Source organism: Littorina saxatilis, linkage group LG15 (assembly GCF_037325665.1).
Source record: "Littorina saxatilis isolate snail1 linkage group LG15, US_GU_Lsax_2.0, whole genome shotgun sequence".
Taxonomy (NCBI): domain Eukaryota; kingdom Metazoa; phylum Mollusca; class Gastropoda; order Littorinimorpha; family Littorinidae; genus Littorina; species Littorina saxatilis.
Genome location: NC_090259.1, coordinates 37,368,113 through 37,385,975, shown reverse-complemented (window position 1 = coordinate 37,385,975; position 17,863 = coordinate 37,368,113). Strand labels below are relative to the sequence as shown.

At 41.7% G+C, this 17,863-nt stretch overlaps 2 protein-coding genes across 4 annotated transcripts in view; both read left to right on the top strand.

Moving 5' to 3' along the window:
• LOC138949241 (methyltransferase-like protein 27) overlaps window positions 1–8,733 on the top strand; it is a 66,190-nt gene extending 57,457 nt beyond the window's left edge. For 2 of the 3 annotated variants that reach the window (XM_070321021.1, XM_070321020.1), the window contains exons 5-6: window positions 5,664–5,756; window positions 8,386–8,732. In XM_070321021.1, the coding sequence (XP_070177122.1) occupies window positions 5,664–5,756; window positions 8,386–8,570 (278 nt within the window). In that variant the 3' untranslated portion in view covers window positions 8,571–8,732. Of the gene's footprint in view, window positions 1–5,663; window positions 5,757–8,385 lie in introns of all 3 variants that reach the window. The other variant, XM_070321022.1, reaches the window with a different exon arrangement.
• Window positions 250–4,726, top strand: LOC138949238 (uncharacterized). Its single transcript, XM_070321015.1, has 2 exons — window positions 250–1,591; window positions 3,271–4,726. Exon 1 carries the CDS (start codon window positions 486–488, stop codon window positions 1,578–1,580), a length of 1,095 nt encoding a protein of 364 aa, XP_070177116.1. The 5' UTR covers window positions 250–485; the 3' UTR covers window positions 1,581–1,591; window positions 3,271–4,726.
• Window positions 8,734–17,863: the final 9,130 nt, after the last annotated feature.

The window sequence follows — 17,863 nt, the reverse complement described above, 5'->3', positions numbered from 1 at the left end:
GCGTGCGTGCGTGCGTGTTCGTGTGTGTGCTTAAAAATGGCCACATAGGAATCAGCACTAGACGGAGAGTAGACGGCGGCAGAGACATAACAGAGGACTTCCAACGGTTGAGCTGTAGCCGAGCGGATTATGACTCCCCCATTCCCAACCCCAACCCCACCCTCCATCTTTTTGATCTAAGAAAACAAAGGAAAACAAACGACACTCTTAAAGGCTGTCATATTCGTAGCGTTCATTAATTCCATTTCATGCAGTTTACCGAAACTACGGTTTATGTGAGAGTGCGCATGCGCTAGGCTAGCCATACCCGTATGTGTTATGGCGGCCATGGGCAGCATGTGGGAATTTTCGGCGTAGAAAACTTCATTTTCATCCGGAAATCGACGTAACCTGTTGTGTTTTGTGTGTGAAATTGATTGTTTCTGCTGGACAAAGTAAGTGCTTTATCCTTTATCGTGCCGAGTTCGAAAAAACCGCGAGTCGCGATGACAGAGAGACAAGTAGAGTTAGAACTCGATTCGGACTCAGAATTGAATGACTTGATCCACGCACCCGACACGGGTGGAAAGGAAAAACCACAAACAGTCACTCTACCAATCTCGGATTGGGAAAAGATGAAGAGTCAAAATGAGAAAATTTTGAAGTTTCTAACTATGGTGGTAGACAAAGATGGCGACTCGCCCCAAACGAAACAATCGAAAAAGAGAAAACGTGAAGTCAGTGATGACGAACAATCTGTGGAGACTGGGGATGATTTCGATCACCTTCTTGAAGAAATGTGTAAAACTCAAGCATCAGAATCTCGACCCGAGGCTGAACTGAACGACCCCAATGAGAGTGAAATTATGAATGAACTGGAGCAAGATTTTGACATTTCTGAGACTCTTGGTGATGAAGTTGCAGATCGAATTGCAAAACTTGTATCAGTGATGGCAAAGGGTCAGATGACCGAAGAAAAGATGAAGCAAAAAGAAAGAGAGTTTAAACGCCCAAAGAACATTGAGACAGGCGTCCCAAAAGTGAATCCCGAAATCTGGGGTTTGATGGAACACAGTGCCAAAACGTATGACTTAAAATCACAACGTCAACAGAAGTTACTGTACACGGCCAACAATGCTCTTGTTGTGGCCTGGGATGTGTCCCTAAAAATGGGGGTTGCCAGTGAGGAACAGAAAAAGCTGATCAAAACAATTGCTGAGGCAAGTGGGCTGATACTGAAAACAGCGTATGACATGTCACTGGACAGAAGAGCAAAAATACTGTCTGGACAAAATGTGAACAGAAAATACAGAAAACTGGCATCTTCAAACATACCAGTCACTCAGTGGCTATTTGGGGATGATCTCAAGTCAGCGTGTGCTGATATTGACTGTACAACCAAACTTGGACTTGCCTTTACTCAATCAAGTAGAGGGCAAAAATATTTCCCATCCCGTCAGTATGCACCAAAAAACTCCGAATGGAGAGGAAGAGGAAGGTGGAACTGGAACGGGAAGAGAGGAGCTCAGTTCAGGGGGAGAGGGAGAAGTCAAGGGAGACCATTCTTCTCAGGCACAACGACAAGCAGGCAAGCAGAGTAGACAACAAAGAGGTATGTGAAATAAAGAATGCCACATTTGAATTTGAAGCAGGTAAACTGAAACATTTTGTTCACAATTGGAAGAAATTGACATCTGATTCCTTTATTCTAGATATGGTACAGGGAACAGAAATTCCTTTGAGTGAAGACATTGAGAAGGTGGAAACTCAGCATGAGGCCAAAAATCAAGTTCCTGGTCACTTATTTCAGATAATGGATGCAGAAATAGAACATCTATTGAGTATGCATGTCATTGAGCCATCAAAACCAGAAGAAGATGAGGTGGTTTCACCTATTTTTCTTGTTGAAAAGCCAGATGGGTCACATCGGCTTATTTTGAACTTGAAAAGATTCAATGAATCCGTTGCGTACGAACATTTTAAAATGGATAATTTGTCAACTGCTACACAAATGATGACTAAAGACTGTTATATGGCCTCAGTTGATCTTAGACACGCTTACTATTCAGTTCCTGTCAAACATCAGTTCAGAAAGTTTCTAAAATTCAGATGGCGTGAACAAATGTTTCAGTATACATGCTTTCCAAATGGTTTGAGTAACTGTCCAAGGTACTTCACAAAGCTGCTAAAACCAGTGTATGCAAAGTTGAGGGCACAAGGTTTTTTGTCTACCTCATACATTGATGATTGTTATTTACAGGCAGACACAGTTGAAGAATGTGAAGTAAATGTCAGTGAGACAGTAAAACTCTTTGAATCTCTTGGTTTCACAATACATGATGACAAATCTGTTCTCAATCCAAGCAAACGGTTAAAATACCTTGGGTTTTGGTTGAATTCTGAAGATATGACTGTATCACTTCCAGAGCAAAAAAGGCAGAATATAAAGGCAGCCTGTTACAGACTCAAGGGAAAGAAAAGAATCAGAATCAGAGAACTGGCTCAAGTCATTGGAATGTTGGTTGCCACTTTTCCTGCTAATAGGTGGGGACCTCTGTATTTCAGACAGTTAGAAAAAGACAAGTCTGATGCCCTTAAAGTAGCAAAAGGAAATTTTGAGTCTTTAGCTAATCTATCTGACAATGCTTGTTCAGAGTTAGATTGGTGGATTGAGAACATTGATGAGTCATACCATACAGTGCAAAATGCATGCCATGACATAACAATCCAGACTGATGCTTCTTCTACAGGAGGTTGGGGCGCAGTGTGTGGAGACCTGAAAACAGGGGGACGATGGTCAATGAATGAAAGAGCTTTTCATATAAATGTGCTTGAATTACTGGCAATAGAATATGCACTGAAAAGTTTCAAAGCAAAACTCACAGGGAGACATGTCTTGGTGTTATCAGATAACACTTGTGCTATTGCCTACATAAAGAATATGGGAGGATCACATTCACATGAATGTAATGCGTTGGCTAAAAGAATCTGGATTTGGTGTAAAGATAATTTGATTTGGTTATCTGCTACACATATTCCTGGGAAATGTAACACTGAAGCAGATATGCAGTCACGTCAGTTCAATGACCGTACAGAATGGAAATTGAGTGATGTTGTATTTCATAGGCTTAAAGAGACACTGCTGAATCCAGAAATTGATCTCTTTGCCTCAAGGTTGAATTTTCAGGTAAAACCTTTCATGTCATGGGGACATGATCCAGAAGCGTACGCAGTCGATGCATTTGAACACAACTGGTCAAAATGGCTGATATATGCATTTCCCCCTTTCAGTCTGATTCAAAGGGTGCTGATGCAGTGGAGGAGAGACCGGGCAGACGGCATGCTGATTGTTCCCCTGTGGCCAACAGCGGTGTGGTTTCCCCAGCTTCTGCGGTTGCTAGTCCAGGAACCTGTGATTCTTCCGAAAGGGAAACGTCTTCTGACTTTACCACACAGCAATGCAGCACATCCACTTCAGAGAAATCTACGTCTCCTGGCTTGTGTCTTATCAGGCAATCTCTCGAGACACGAGGCCTTCATGGAAAGACTCAAAGCATCATCTGTGCTTCATGGAGAAGTACAACCAAGAAACAATATGCCTGTTATCTTGCGAGATGGCGATCCTTTTGTGCTCAACGGTCAAGTGATCCCTTGCGTCCCTCTGTAAATCTAGTGTTAAGTTTTCTCACTGATCTCTTTGAAGCTGGATTAGGTTACAGTGCAATTAATACTGCCAGAAGTGCACTTTCTTCAGTTATTTTGATGTCAGATAAATCTACAATTGGTACTCATCCTTTGGTTGTGAGATTTTTGAAGGGAGTTTTTGAACTCAGGACACCAATGCCAAGGCATTCCAAGATATGGGATGTTGGTGATGTTTTGAAATATTTTAAGACTCTTCCAGACAATGCTCAGCTTTCATTGAAAGACATAACGCTGAAAGTATCGGCTTTACTTTTGTTGGCATCTGCTCAAAGGGTGCAAACTCTTCATTTGATGAACCTAGAATCTGTTTGTTTTTTAGAGAATAAATGTGTTATTTACATGACAGAAAAGTTGAAACACACAAGACCTGGCTATCATCAGCAAAATTTAGATTTACCAGTATATACTGTGGATGAGCAAGTTTGTGTAGTCAAGTGCTTGAAAGAATACATTGAACGCACAAAGAAACTGAGAGTTGATCAGAGCGGTAAACTGTTGTTGTGTTACAAACCGCCTCATGAACCAGCATCAAGGGACACAATTTCTCGCTGGTTACGGACAGTATTAGCGAGAGCTGGATTGTCAAGTTATACACCACACAGCTTCAGATGTGCAGCGTCATCAGCAATGAAGAGGTCAGGTGTACCTCTTGGTGATATTCTCAAAGCAGCTGGTTGGACCAATGCAAAAACATTCAAACAATTCTATGACAAACCCTTGCAGAGTCAGATGAAAAAGAACACAATCTTGAATTACTATGGAAAGAAAAGTGTGTAGACAAGCACTGTTGTGAAAGAAAACTTTATTGATGCAAAAAGGCATTGATGAATTTATTATTGATGCACAAATGTCACAGAAAAAGGGTGAAATAATGTGTACGGTTGTAAAAGAAAACTTTCTTGATGCAGAAAGCATTAATGGTTTTGTTTTTTGATACGAAAGTGTCATTGATTTTGAAATGTGCAGTACATTGTTTCGAGTATTCTGAATATACTCATACCTCTGCTACTTTTAGAATTAATAAAGTGATCAGAACAAGAAACATTTATCTTCTAAAATGTGAGTGAATCAATGAATGTTGAAATGGAAGTTTGACAACAACAACTTTGAAGTCTCACATAAACCGTAGTTTCGGTAAACTGCATGAAATGGAATTCAAAACATAAACGAGTACTTACCAAGTCGAAGTTTGTGTAGAATTCCATGATGCAGTTTACAGGAACGGAGGGATATGTGCCCTCCCTCAATAAAACCCACCCTCTGTTTACAACTTAACTTTTGTTGTTGTAAAACTTTGTAGATCATCAAAGAGTATGTGGTTTACGCTTTGATGATCTATGCTGTAAAATATGGCTAGCCTAGCGCATGCGCACTCTCACATATCCCTCCGTTCCTGTAAACTGCATCATGGAATTCTACACAAACTTCGACTTGGTAAGTACTCGTTTATGTTTTGAATTAATTCATATTGTTTACATGTGCCAATAATGTTATACAACTGTACCTAAGGGGATATAATAACGATTGGCTGTAGCTTTCGAACACAGAAAAAATTATTTCAGTATTGCAAAGTGGTGTTGATTGTGTCGAATGTAAACAGAACAGTCTCAAACGCCATCTTTGGTTTACGAAACGTCACGAAGTGACGCCAACGGTCTAAAAAATAGCCCAAGTCCTGGAGAACTGTTGCTAAACAATGCAATAAAGAATTAATTATTTCTCGTAATTGGTAAGGACTTCAAACCTAAAACTTTGCAGGAAGCTTAATTTATACATCCCCGCAACGATGGGAAAAGCCCTGGAAGAAATAGGACTATGTCAGCCTTTAATGTAAACAACAATCGTAAAGCATAACTCTCAATGGTTTTGTCTATATTATTTTAGAACGTTTACTTCCCTTTGCTTCTTACATCTTGTCATTAGCAGTCAGCCTCACTTGGTTTATATGGTTGTGGTGTTGTTGTTGTTGTTGTTTTCAGACACGTACGATGCCATCATAATGCAAGCAGTTATCGGACCAGGTACAGTGCCGTGTGTTGCCTTTGAGGAGTTGGTCAGAATTGTCAAGCCAGGTGAGATAATAAACACGGTATTGTCTGGCTGTAGTGTGTATACATTCTGGTAAATAGACGATGTACATCCGGGGGAGGGGCTGAATCAGAATGTGGGGAACTTAAAAAGAAGCATACAAGCCTATACATTGATTGGTCTGTACGATGTAGAATCAAATCAAACCTTCGTCATTTTTGTAGGCTTTCCTTCTGTGAAAGCAGTTGTTCCTCCTCCCATAAGCTAGTTTTCCTCCTAGACCTGACTGACTATTTGAGGTAAGTTCAACGTCCGCTCAGTCGAGTCAATTGGCCTTTATTGGGACAGGTATTGATGTACCAGCACCAGGCTTGTTTCACCAAAGTTTTTATATACGCGTACGATCATAATAATGAGAGACGAGAGATGATGCATGCGTACTTTCGTGTTTTTCAAGCCCTGAGACTTTCGCTGTGAGCTTGGGATCGTTATCGTGCGGTGCATCTGTGCAAAGGGGGGTGTTCGGACACCGATGAGAGTATGCGCAAAGATGACCCCGAGAAATAGATCTCCTTGCAAACCTGGGAGTCGAACCGACAACGATAACGACGGACGGGTTGTAAAAAAAGGGGGGCTATATCGCGATGTTTTTATGTGCTACAGGGGGCTATATCGTGATGTTATTGTGAACGACAGGGGGTTACATCGTAATGTTATTGTGTACTACAGGGGGCTACATCGTGATGTTATTGTGTGCTACAGGGGGCTACATCGTGATGCTATTGTGTATTACAGGGGGCTACATCGTGATGCTATTGTGTATTACAGGGGGCTATATCGTGATGTTATTGTGTACCACAGGGGGCTACATCGTGATGTTATTGTGTATTACAGGGGGCTATATCGTGATGTTAGTGTGTACTACAGGGGGCTACATCGTGATGTTATTGTGTACTACAGGGGGCTATATCGTGATGTTATTGTGTATTACAGGGGGCTATATCGTGATGTTATTGTGTACCACAGGGGGCTACATCGTGATGTTATTGTGTACTACAGGGGGCTATATCGTGATGTTATTGTGTACTACAGGGGGCTACATCGTGATGTTATTGTGTACTACAGGGGGCTATATCGTGATGTTATTGTGTATTACAGGGGGCTACATCGTGATGTTATTGTGTATTACAGGGGGCTACATCGTGATGTTATTGTGTATTACAGGGGGCTACATCGTGATGTTATTGTGTACCACAGGGGGCTACATCGTGATGTTATTGTGTATTACAGGGGGCTATATCGTAATGTTATTGTGTACTACAGGGGGCTACATCGTGATGTTATTGTGTGCTACAGGGGGCTATATCGTGATGTTATTGTGTATTACAGGGGGCTATATCGTGATGTTATTGTGTACTACAGGGGGCTACATCGTGATGTTATTGTGTACTACAGGGGGCTATATCGTGATGTTATTGTGTATTACAGGGGGCTACATCGTGATGTTATTGTGTATTACAGGGGCTACATCGTGATGCTATTGTGTATTACAGGGGGCTATATCGTGATGTTATTGTGTACCACAGGGGGCTACATCGTGATGTTATTGTGTATTACAGGGGGCTATATCGTGATGTTATTGTGTATTACAGGGGGCTACATCGTGACGTTATTGTGTATTACAGGGGGCTACATCGTGATGTTATTGTGTATTACAGGGGGCTACATCGTGATGTTATTGTGTATTACAGGGGGCTACATCGTGACGTTATTGTGTATTACAGGGGGCTACATCGTGATGTTATTGTGTATTAAAGGGGGCTACATCGTGATGTTATTGTGTATTAAAGGGGGCTACATCATGATGTTATTGTGTATTACAGGGGGCTACATCGTGATGTTATTGTGTATTAAAGGGGGCTACATCGTGATGTTATTGTGTATTAAAGGGGGCTACATCGTGATGTTATTGTGTATTAAAGGGGGCTACATCATGATGTTATTGTGTATTAAAGGGGGCTACACCGTGATGTTATTGTGTATTACAGGGGGCTACATCGTGATGTTATTGTGTATTACAGGGGGCTACATCGTGACGTTATTGTGTATTAAAGGGGGCTACATCGTGATGTTATTGTGTATTACAGGGGGCTACATCGTGATGTTATTGTGTACTACAGGGGGCTACATCGTGATGTTATTGTGTATTACAGGGGCTACATCGTGATGTTATTGTGTATTACAGGGGCTACATCGTGATGTTATAGTGTATTACAGGGGGCTACATCGTGATGTTATTGTGTACCACAGGGGGCTACATCGTGACCTTATTGTGTACTACAGGGGGCTACATCGTGATGTTATTGTGTACTACAGGGGGCTACATCGTGATGTTATTGTGTATTACAGGGGGCTACATCGTTACGTTATTGTGTATTACAGGGGGCTACACCGTGATGTTATTGTGTATTACAGGGGGCTACATCGTGATGTTATTGTGTACTGCAGGGGGCTACATCGTGATGTTATTGTGTACTACAGGGGGCTACATCGTGATGTTATTGTGTACTACAGGGGGCTACATCGTGATGTTATTGTGTATTACAGGGGGCTACATCGTGGTGTTATTGTGTACTACAGGGGGCTATATCGTGATGTTATTGTGTACTACAGGGGGCTACATCGTGATGTGCAACCGATCGTCGTATCTGGAGGAGATCCCAGACTACAAGGAAAACTGGACACCCTTCGTGGCCCGCCTGGAGCGCGAGGGGCGCTGGTCAGTGGTCAGACAGGAGCGGTACCCAAACCAGTTCATGGAGCACGAAGGTTTACACATGGTCTTTAAAATTTGCTGATTTCTGTAGCTTGCTCTTCTTCTTGGTTTAAACAATGTTTTATTTCTGTTTAAAATGTATGCGGTTTACATACAATTATAAATATGAAAACAACTACTGCTTCTTCGTCTTCCTGGATTAAACGATTGTTTATTTTTGTTTACATATTCATGAACTTTATACACATTTATAAAATGAAAACAACAACAAGCCTTCGAACTTATTTTTTCTTCTGCTTCTTCTTTGATTACACAATGTTTTCTTTCTGTTTACATATTTATCAGATTTACATACATTTCTAAATATAAAAACAACCACAAGCCTTCAGACTTACCTTTTAAGCTTACCTCTTCTGCTTTTTCTTTTTCTTCTTCTTCTTTTACTTCGTCTTCTTGGTTTAAAATCATGTTTTATTTCTCTTTACATATTTATAAGATTTACATACATTTATGAATATGAAAACAAAAACAAGCCTTCCGGCTTATCTTTCTTTTTCTTCTTCTTCTTCTTCTTCTTCTTCTTCTTCTTCTTCTTCTTCTGCGTTCAAATGCTGCAATTCAAGCTAGTTTTAATTCTTGGTTTTTGTTGTCTCTCTGCTTGAGTGAGCGTCTTCGTGTAAGGCCCCTTCCCCGACGACCCCACCCCACCCCACCCCTCCGCAATATTTAAGCAGTCGTACTCCCTTGCAGGGGGGAAGGGGGGGGGGGGGGGGGCAGGGGATATTCTGATTCTGTTGGCCTTTCCTCGTTTTTTTCTCAGAATGTCTTGACTGTCGAACAAAGTATTGATAGTCTGTTGACTGTGAACTGCTCAAATTCGACACACTGTATTGAATCTCATATCTAATTGACCAATGAAATTCTTGTTTGTTTGGTTCTTTGTTTGTTTGTTTGTTAGTATTTATCTCCCTTAAATACATTTTCTTTGATCACATACGTTCGTTTGTTGTTGCTGTTGTTCTTGTTCTTGGTGTTGTTCTTGGTGTTGTTGTTTTGTGTGTTTTTTCTTCTGTTTTGGGTCTTTTTAATTTTAATTCTACTTGCATTATCATTTTTATTATTCTTGTCTGTATTATGCTTTTGAGTATATTAAATGTTCTATTTGTCTGAGGACAGGTCAGGACATGGCTTTGTGCCTTAAACCTTCTATGCCTATAAAATAAAGTTCAGTCTCAGGCTGTTTACCCTCAAGCTCAGATATTATTGACCGTTGATTGCTATTATGAGTTATTTCTAATATGCTGACTGTTAGCAAATGATAACAAGACATGTCGAGAAAAAAGATATCAAACATGAGCCTTTTAGGCGAATGCTGATATCGTTTGTGAGACATGTCTGTTATCATTTGCTAACAGTCAGCATATTAGAAATAACGGTTTTATTACCGTTAAATTCGACCAAAAGAAATTTCGAAACAACCCCGCGAATTTGACAGAACAGCCGCAATGGGAACTTGAGCGCTTCTACCTGATTATGCCTGTCAGTCAAAGAATTCTCGTGACCTGAGTCAGCCAATCAGAGTAACACACCTGACGTGATGAATATTCACAGGTCAAATGCCTTTGACACACAACAATCTCACAAGATAAACCATGTTGAACATGCATTTCGGTTGCTTCGCTTGTTCTCGTTGAACAGAGAGCGACAGATTTAGAACCGACTCCAGACGGATGGGAAATGACGTAAAGATACATTTGATGTAAAGCGAGTGGCGCAATTTCACTTGATTTTTCCGAACTTTGATCATTTAGATTTCAAGTGAGCAGTCGGCATTGCACACTCAGACGATGGGCGGTGCCTTGCTGTTCCGTTACGCACCCACCGACAAAACTCGCTTTTCGGTATTTTTTAGATAAAGAGAGTAGGGGAAGGGCTCCTAATATGGACCGGCTCCTAATATGGACCACCTCCTGTTCTGACAAACTAACGGCACTAGAGCGCTCAAAAAAGTTTTATTCGCTGTATTCACCCTCTGATCTGGATAACTTGCACATGTCAAAATAATTGCAGAAACACAACTCTCAAAACCGTTAGGCTTTTTCTCTTTTTTCCCCTTTTGGCAACGTTCACTCTAAATTTGCCGCCTAAAACGGACTCGTTTCTGTCCACAGCCAAAGCTTTTATCACACACAAATTGCTATATATGACAGCTAAGACCGTATTTGTTACATTTTAGCAGTGTTGACCCCGAGTTTCTACTGCAATCAAAAAATAATAGCAAAATCTCAAAGTATGTGCGAGTCCCCTAATATGGACCACCTTCAACAAATCGAAGAAAATAAAAGCTAAAGGCTATTTTCATTATTTCATTAAGAAGCTTGCTGGAAATAACCTATAACTAGCCCTCGAGATTTAAAAAAAATTATAACAAATAGTCTTCTTTTCGTGGAAGTTAATAATTTCACTTATTTCCACTCTGTTTTTGATAAGCTTCTTTAGTTTCCTGGTGTGCTTCAAATATTGCTCTCATCAACCCGAAACAGATAAATCTAAAGCATATTTTAATTAGTCTGACTTGTACACTAAGTTGTATCATGTTATTTTGAAGTATAGGGGGATTTTTACAGTAATTCGTGAAGGCCGCTTAACTGGTCCATATTAGGCGCCCAGGCTCCTAATATGGACCATTTGTGATTTTTTCTGTATTTAATTTTTCCTCAATGTCTATCAAAGCTATTTCACTCTAATTAGGCCTAACGGTTAACCTAAGAGAGAAGAACTACCAAACACAAAATGAAACTTATTCGCAAGAAAACAAGCTACTTATCAGCATGAAACAAAAAGTGGTCCATATTAGGAGCCCTTCCCCTATTACCTGACAGCATTTGAAGTGTCATTCTTTAGAATAAATCACGCTGATATTGTTGAATTACATTTTTACTTTGTCTTGTTAATTTTTAGCGTGATAAACAAAAAGGGTCCCTGCCTGAACGTTATAACATTTAGAGGGTCACCTAGAATTCGTCCTGATTGGTCAAAAAGCCATATGGGGCACTGAATTGGTAATAATAATTCATATCTGTGATGAACTAAAGTATATTCCCACTTGAATGATGGTTATGACCCTTGCTGTACCTTTTGTTTTTTCGTATGCGCCCGCCACTTTGCCTTACGCATGTATCTGCAATCGGCCCCCCCCCCCCCCCCCCCCCCCCACACACACACACACCCTCTTACACCTTTATCCTTGTAAAATAAAGATCGTTCGTCCCCCCCTCTCTCTCTCTCTCTCTCTCTCTCTCTCTCTCTCTCTCTCTCTCTCTCTCTCTCTCTAAGAATGTATATATATAGCCTACAACGTGTATATAGTCATGTGAATAGTTTTTCTGCCTTTTTTTTTGTTTTTTTGTTTTTTGTTTACTGTCATGCTTATCTTTTGTAATTGTTTTACGTTTATATATATATATATATATATGTATTCAAGATTAGAATAGTCCCTCTCTGGGCGAGGGCTGGTTGAAAAGAAGCTCGTTTATATTGCTTATGCCACAACCCTCGTAAAATAAAATTTGATTTGATTTGATTTGATCTCTCTCTCTCTCTCGGTGCACCCTCTCTCTCTCTCTCTCTCTCTCTCTCTCTCTCTCTCTCTCTCTCTCTCTCTCTCTCTCTCTCTCTCTCTCTCTATGTATTGACCTTTTCAAATCAAGCCTTCTTTATTCAGGTGCGGTCCTATGGAACTCACTGCCTATTTTTCTTAAGCATAAAACAAACACAGACAGCTTCCAAAAAAAATTATGTCGCACATAATGCAACTAAACATGTGCTGAATGGTTCATCAATCCATTTAAAAATGTATGTGCATGTTAAACAGAATTATAATAATATGCAGATCTAAATTAAGTTATGTTAAAAATTGACACTTTTTATCATTGGAAATTGTACTTAAAATGCAGCATAACAATTTATTTTTTAAATTTGTATCTGTATATACAGTTATAATGTATTAAGTTTGATGTGATAGTTCTTTGATTTTATTGTTTTCTGTTCTTGTTGACCCTATATTAGGGCGAGGGCTGGATGTAAAAAAGCAATATCCTTGCTTATCTGTTACCCTCGATAATAAAGATTTTGTCTTGTCTTGTCTTGTCTTGTCTCTCTCTCTCTCTCTCTCTCTCTCTCTCTCTCTCTCTTTCTTTCTCTCTCTCTCTCTCAGTCTCTCTCTCAGTCTCTCTCTCTCTCTCTCAGTCTCTTTCTCTCTCTCTCAGTCTCTCTCTCGTTCAGTCTCTCTCTCAGTCTCTCTCAGTCTCGCTCTCAGTCTCTCTCTCAGTCTCTCTCTCTCAGTCTCTCTCTCCGTCTCTCTCTCTCAGTCTCTCTCTCAGTATCTCTCTCTCTGTCTCTCTCAGTCTCTCTCTCTCTCAGTCTCTCTCTCTCTCCTCTCTCTCTCTCCCTCTCTCTCTCAGTCTCCCCCTCTCTCTCTCTCTCTCTCTCTCTCTCTCTCTCTCTCTCTCTCTCTCTCTCTCTCTCTCTCTCTCTCTCTCTCTCTCTCTCTCTCAACCCTCGTAAAATAATAAATTTGAATTGATCTCTCTCACTATCTCCTACCCTTCTTTGATTCCCTTGTGTTGCTTTTGGTTTTATTTGTTTTTTACATTTAGTCAAGTTATGACTAAATGTTTTAACATCGAGGGGGGAATCGAGACGAGGGTCGTGGTGTATGTGCGTGTGTGTGTGTGTGTGTGTGTGTGTGTGTGTGTGTAGAGCGATTCAGACTAAACTACTGGACCGATCTTTATGAAATTTGACATGAGAGTTCCTGAGTATGAAATCCCCGAACGTTATTTTCATTTTGTTGATAAATGTCTCATGACGTCATATCCGGCTTTTCGTGAAAGTTGAGGCGGCACTGTCACGCCCTCATTTTTCAACCAAATTGGTTGAAATTTTGGTCAAGTAATCTTCGACGAAGCCCGGACTTCGGTATTGCATTTCAGCTTGGTGGCTTAAAAATTAATTAATGACTTTGGTCATTAAAAATCTGAAAATTGTAAAAAAAATAAAATAAAAAATAAAACGATCCAAATTTACGTTTATCTTATTCTCCATCATTTGCTGATTCCAAAAACATATAAATATGTTATATTCGGATTAAAAACAAGCTCTGAAAATTAAATATATAAAAATTATTATCAAAATTTTTTTTGCGAAATCAATTTAAAAACACTTTCATCTTATTCCTTGTCGGTTCCTGATTCCAAAAACATATAGGTATGATATGTTTGGATTAAAAACACGCTCAGAAAGTTAAAACGAAGAGAGGTACAGAAAAGCGTGCTATCCTTCTCAGCGCAACGAATACCCCGCTCTTCTTGTCAATTCCACGGGCACTGCCTTTGCCACGGGCGGTGGAGTGACGATGCTACGAGTATACGGTCTTGCTTCGTTGCGTTGCGTTCAGTTTCATTCTGTGAGTTCGACAGCTACTTGACTAAATGTTGTATTTTCGCCTTACGCGACTTGTTTATTTTACGTGTTTTCCATAATATATCAGAACTTTGTGATACTTCTAATACTCAGGCTATCCGTGTCATTTTACATTTGTCTGGGTCACGTCATATATATATATACTGTTCAAAAAAAGAAACGCATAGTTGCTACTTGCCAAATTTGTTTTATTTTTCGAAAAAATTAACAGAAAATCCAATATTTAGATTATTTGTTTGAAATTTGGTATGGACACAGTTGAATGCACACACAGTTCATTTGCATCTTCAAATCAATCAGTCAATCAATACGATTGGGTGCCGAGGCTGTCAAGTCAGTACAGTAGGGGGTGTGACTGCCTTGAGCAGCAACAACTGCCCGGCACCTTCTGGGCATGGACTGGATCAGATGCCGGATATCTTGCTGTGGGATGGTGTCCCACTCCTCCTGAAGTGCCTGCAATAGATCGCGGTGATTTGCCGGCGCTTCTTCTCGCCTGCGCACACGTCTGTCCAATTCATCCCAGAGGTGTTCTATCGGGTTCATGTCTGGCGACATGGATGGCCAGGGAAGCACCTGGACATGGTGGTCGGTGAGGAACTGGGTGGTGAGTCGTGCTGTGTGCGGGCGAGCGTTGTCCTGCTGGAATATGGCATCCTGGTCAGCCAGAAGAGGAAGGGCGTGTGGGCGCAGAATTTCCTCCACGTATCGCTGGGCAGTTATGCGCCCTTGGACGTGCACCAGGGTGCTCCTTCCAGCGGTATTGATCGCCCCCCACACCATGACGCCTCCACCACCATGAACGGGTGCTTCATCCACACAGTTGGGCGCGTAACGTTCGTTTACTCTCCGGTAGACCCTCCTCCGACCATCATGTCGCTGGAGCAGGAAGTAGGACTCGTCGCTGAACCACACGTGTCTCCAGTGATTCCGGACGGTCCAGCGAAGGTGCTGGTTGCCCCACTGCACTCGGTTCTGGCGATGGCGGCGGGTGAGGACAGCTCCTCTGTGAGGTCTGCGAGCTCTCAAACCAGCTTCATGCAGGCGGTTCCGCACGGTCTGGTCCGATAATCGGTGTGGCCCGGGGAGAGCCTGGACAGAAGATGAGGCCGACAGGAAACGATTCCGGAGGTGGCGGAGCCGTATGAAGCGGTCGTGAGCAGCAGTTGTCGCCCTTGGTCTTCCCGCTCGTGGCAAGTCAGCAACGGAGCCAGTGGCTTGAAACCTGACCCACAGTCTACTGATGGTGCTCTGGGACACGTGGATGTGCCTGGCGATTGCACTTTGACTTTGGCCTGCTTGTAAACGACCCAATGCAATTTGGCGGTCTTCTCTGCTCAATCGGGCCATCTTTCGTCGCTGAATTGTCGTCTGATTTCTTTGTGGCGAACAATCCGCTTTTATGAGCTCAATATTCCCCGAGTTTCACGAGATTACACTGAAGCATGACGAGTGGTCATGCCAAATGAGCAATTTTGACATTGTAGCCACTGATAACGCATGCGTCACGTGCAGAGCTCACTTGTGGCAATGGACGAAAGGTCGACGACCAGATAAACATTTTCTGCAGTTTGGTGGATATCCTTGTAGCCATATAACTAAATTAACCAAATATTACAAGCTATGCGTTTCTTTTTTTTAACAGTATATTAGCTTTTGCTCAAGTTCGTGTTTCTACTTTTCATTCAATGCACTACTGTATCATGATTTACTTGAAGTAAAATCTTCTTTATAATTTATATTAGAACTCTTTATCTCAGAATCTGTTGACTGTATATGTTAAAACGGCTTGCTCTCGAATTCGAAAATTGTTTACCTTCAATGATAATAGCTCAGTTGGTAGAGCACTGGACTTGTGATCGAAAGGTCGCAGGTTCGAATTCGGGCCGGGACGGACACGGGTCAACTTTATGTGCAGACCCAGAGACGGAAGCCATGTCCCACCCCCGTGTCATCACAATGGCACGTAAAAGACCTTGGTCATTCTGCCATAAGTGCAGGTGGCTGAATACACCTAAACACGCAGACACCTGGGTAGCGCGACTCCGTTGCTGCTAGCTTTCCACTGGGAGGAAGCGACCCGAATTTCCCAGTGATGGGACAATAAAGTAATGAAAATGAAAAAAATGAAAATGAAAATGTTCATTGTCAATGCTTGTTATACTCTCAGGTGCAAGGGATCTCGTCCGCGTAACTCTCACTTACTCTTGTTGCACATGATCACGTCCCTTTAATTTCTTACTCAAACACTGATTTACTCTCAAATTCAGAAATTGTTGACCTTTTGTATATTAATACTCTCTACTCGTGGTCTTAGAAATCTGTAGATTGTCGATCCGAGAGCTGTCTGCTCTCGACATCAGAATTTGTTGACCTTTGACTTTGGAGCCCGGCCTTGACAGTTTACTCTTCAATATGTCAACACGTTATACGCAGTGCATGATCTGGTGACAGGCCGTAAAGCCCACAAGGAACTTAGTCGATAAACTTTCGACAGGGGGCGGACAAATGGTTTACATGTGAAATGTGTGTATATGGGTGTGGTTCTGAAACAAACAAACAAACAAACAAACCATGTGAACCCCTCCCCCCTCCCACCGCTCGCGGGCTGAACGACTGACGTCACATGTCGCTTCGGTCTTTTGCAGAAGAACACCGCGTGTACATAATGAAAAATTTCTAAAGTAAATTTTGATTTAATTAATATACTTACCCGAATCACATTAGCATTGAGTCACATGAGATGCTTAGCACTGAAAAACGCTTACCTATCTAAGGGAAGCAACCCCATCACCAAAACGAAAGCGAAAGTAGCTTAGGTAATGAGCAGTCACACTGGGAGTTACCTCCCATATTGGTGTGCACACGTCACTTCCCACAACTCCACGTGTCTACCTACCCTCATACGGCTTTTACACAAACATCAAAACCATACGCGGGGCAGGCGGGAGGGAATCCAATATGTGATTCGGGTAAGTATATTAATTAAATCAAAATTTACTTTAGAAATTTTTCATTAAATTTCATATTCTTACTCCGAATCACATTAGCAGATAATCATCAAGAAGGCGGTGGGAAAGAAAAATCTAACTCACTCTAAAAACCTTGCCAGGAAGTAGCCCCATGCCAACAAGGCAGGGAGGGCTCGGTGGAAAGAAAATTCTAACTCACACTAATCCTTAGCCAGGAACTGGCACGCTGCCAACAAATCAGGAAGGGATCGGAGAAACAAACCTGATTGACAGCCAAGGAGTCTCTAATCAAAACTAGCCAAAGGAAAACCTCAGAGGGCTAGTAAGCTGTGCCCAAACCTTCGATCAATCCCACGGACAAAAAAAAAGGGAAAAGGCACAGAGAGAGACCAAAGCTCTGGATTAAATGAACCCGAGCTAAGTAGAGGGGGAAAGACAATCTGCCACCCCCCCCCCCCCCTTTCTTCTTCTAGGAAGGAAAGTTCAACCCAGCAAGAAGCGTGGACAAAGAGAGGCAGCTCAAAAAGAAGGGCGACCAATCACCACGTAAAGGAAAGAGAGAGACGTCCGAGTACCAGGTACCCGAGTCCAACTCGATGACGAAAACTCACAAAGAGCGTCAGCGTACATAAGTTCCAAGAACAAAAGAGTACGCAATTCAGTCTGCTTGTAGGAAAATCGAAAGAGAATCCAAACCCCAGACTGAAAGCGAGACTGATAAGCATCAAAAACCCGTGGCGCCAAGCAGTCGAGGAAATTCCCGAGAAAAAATTCTCCGGAAAAGCTGGAAGATACGTTCGTAGCCAAGTCGAGAGAAAGCTGAAACTTGGACGAACCAACCAGAAAATGTCTGTCCGTCTTTGAGAGACGGAAGGCCAGACAAAAGGCAAAACCCTTTAGCCATTGTTGCCTGTGGTAG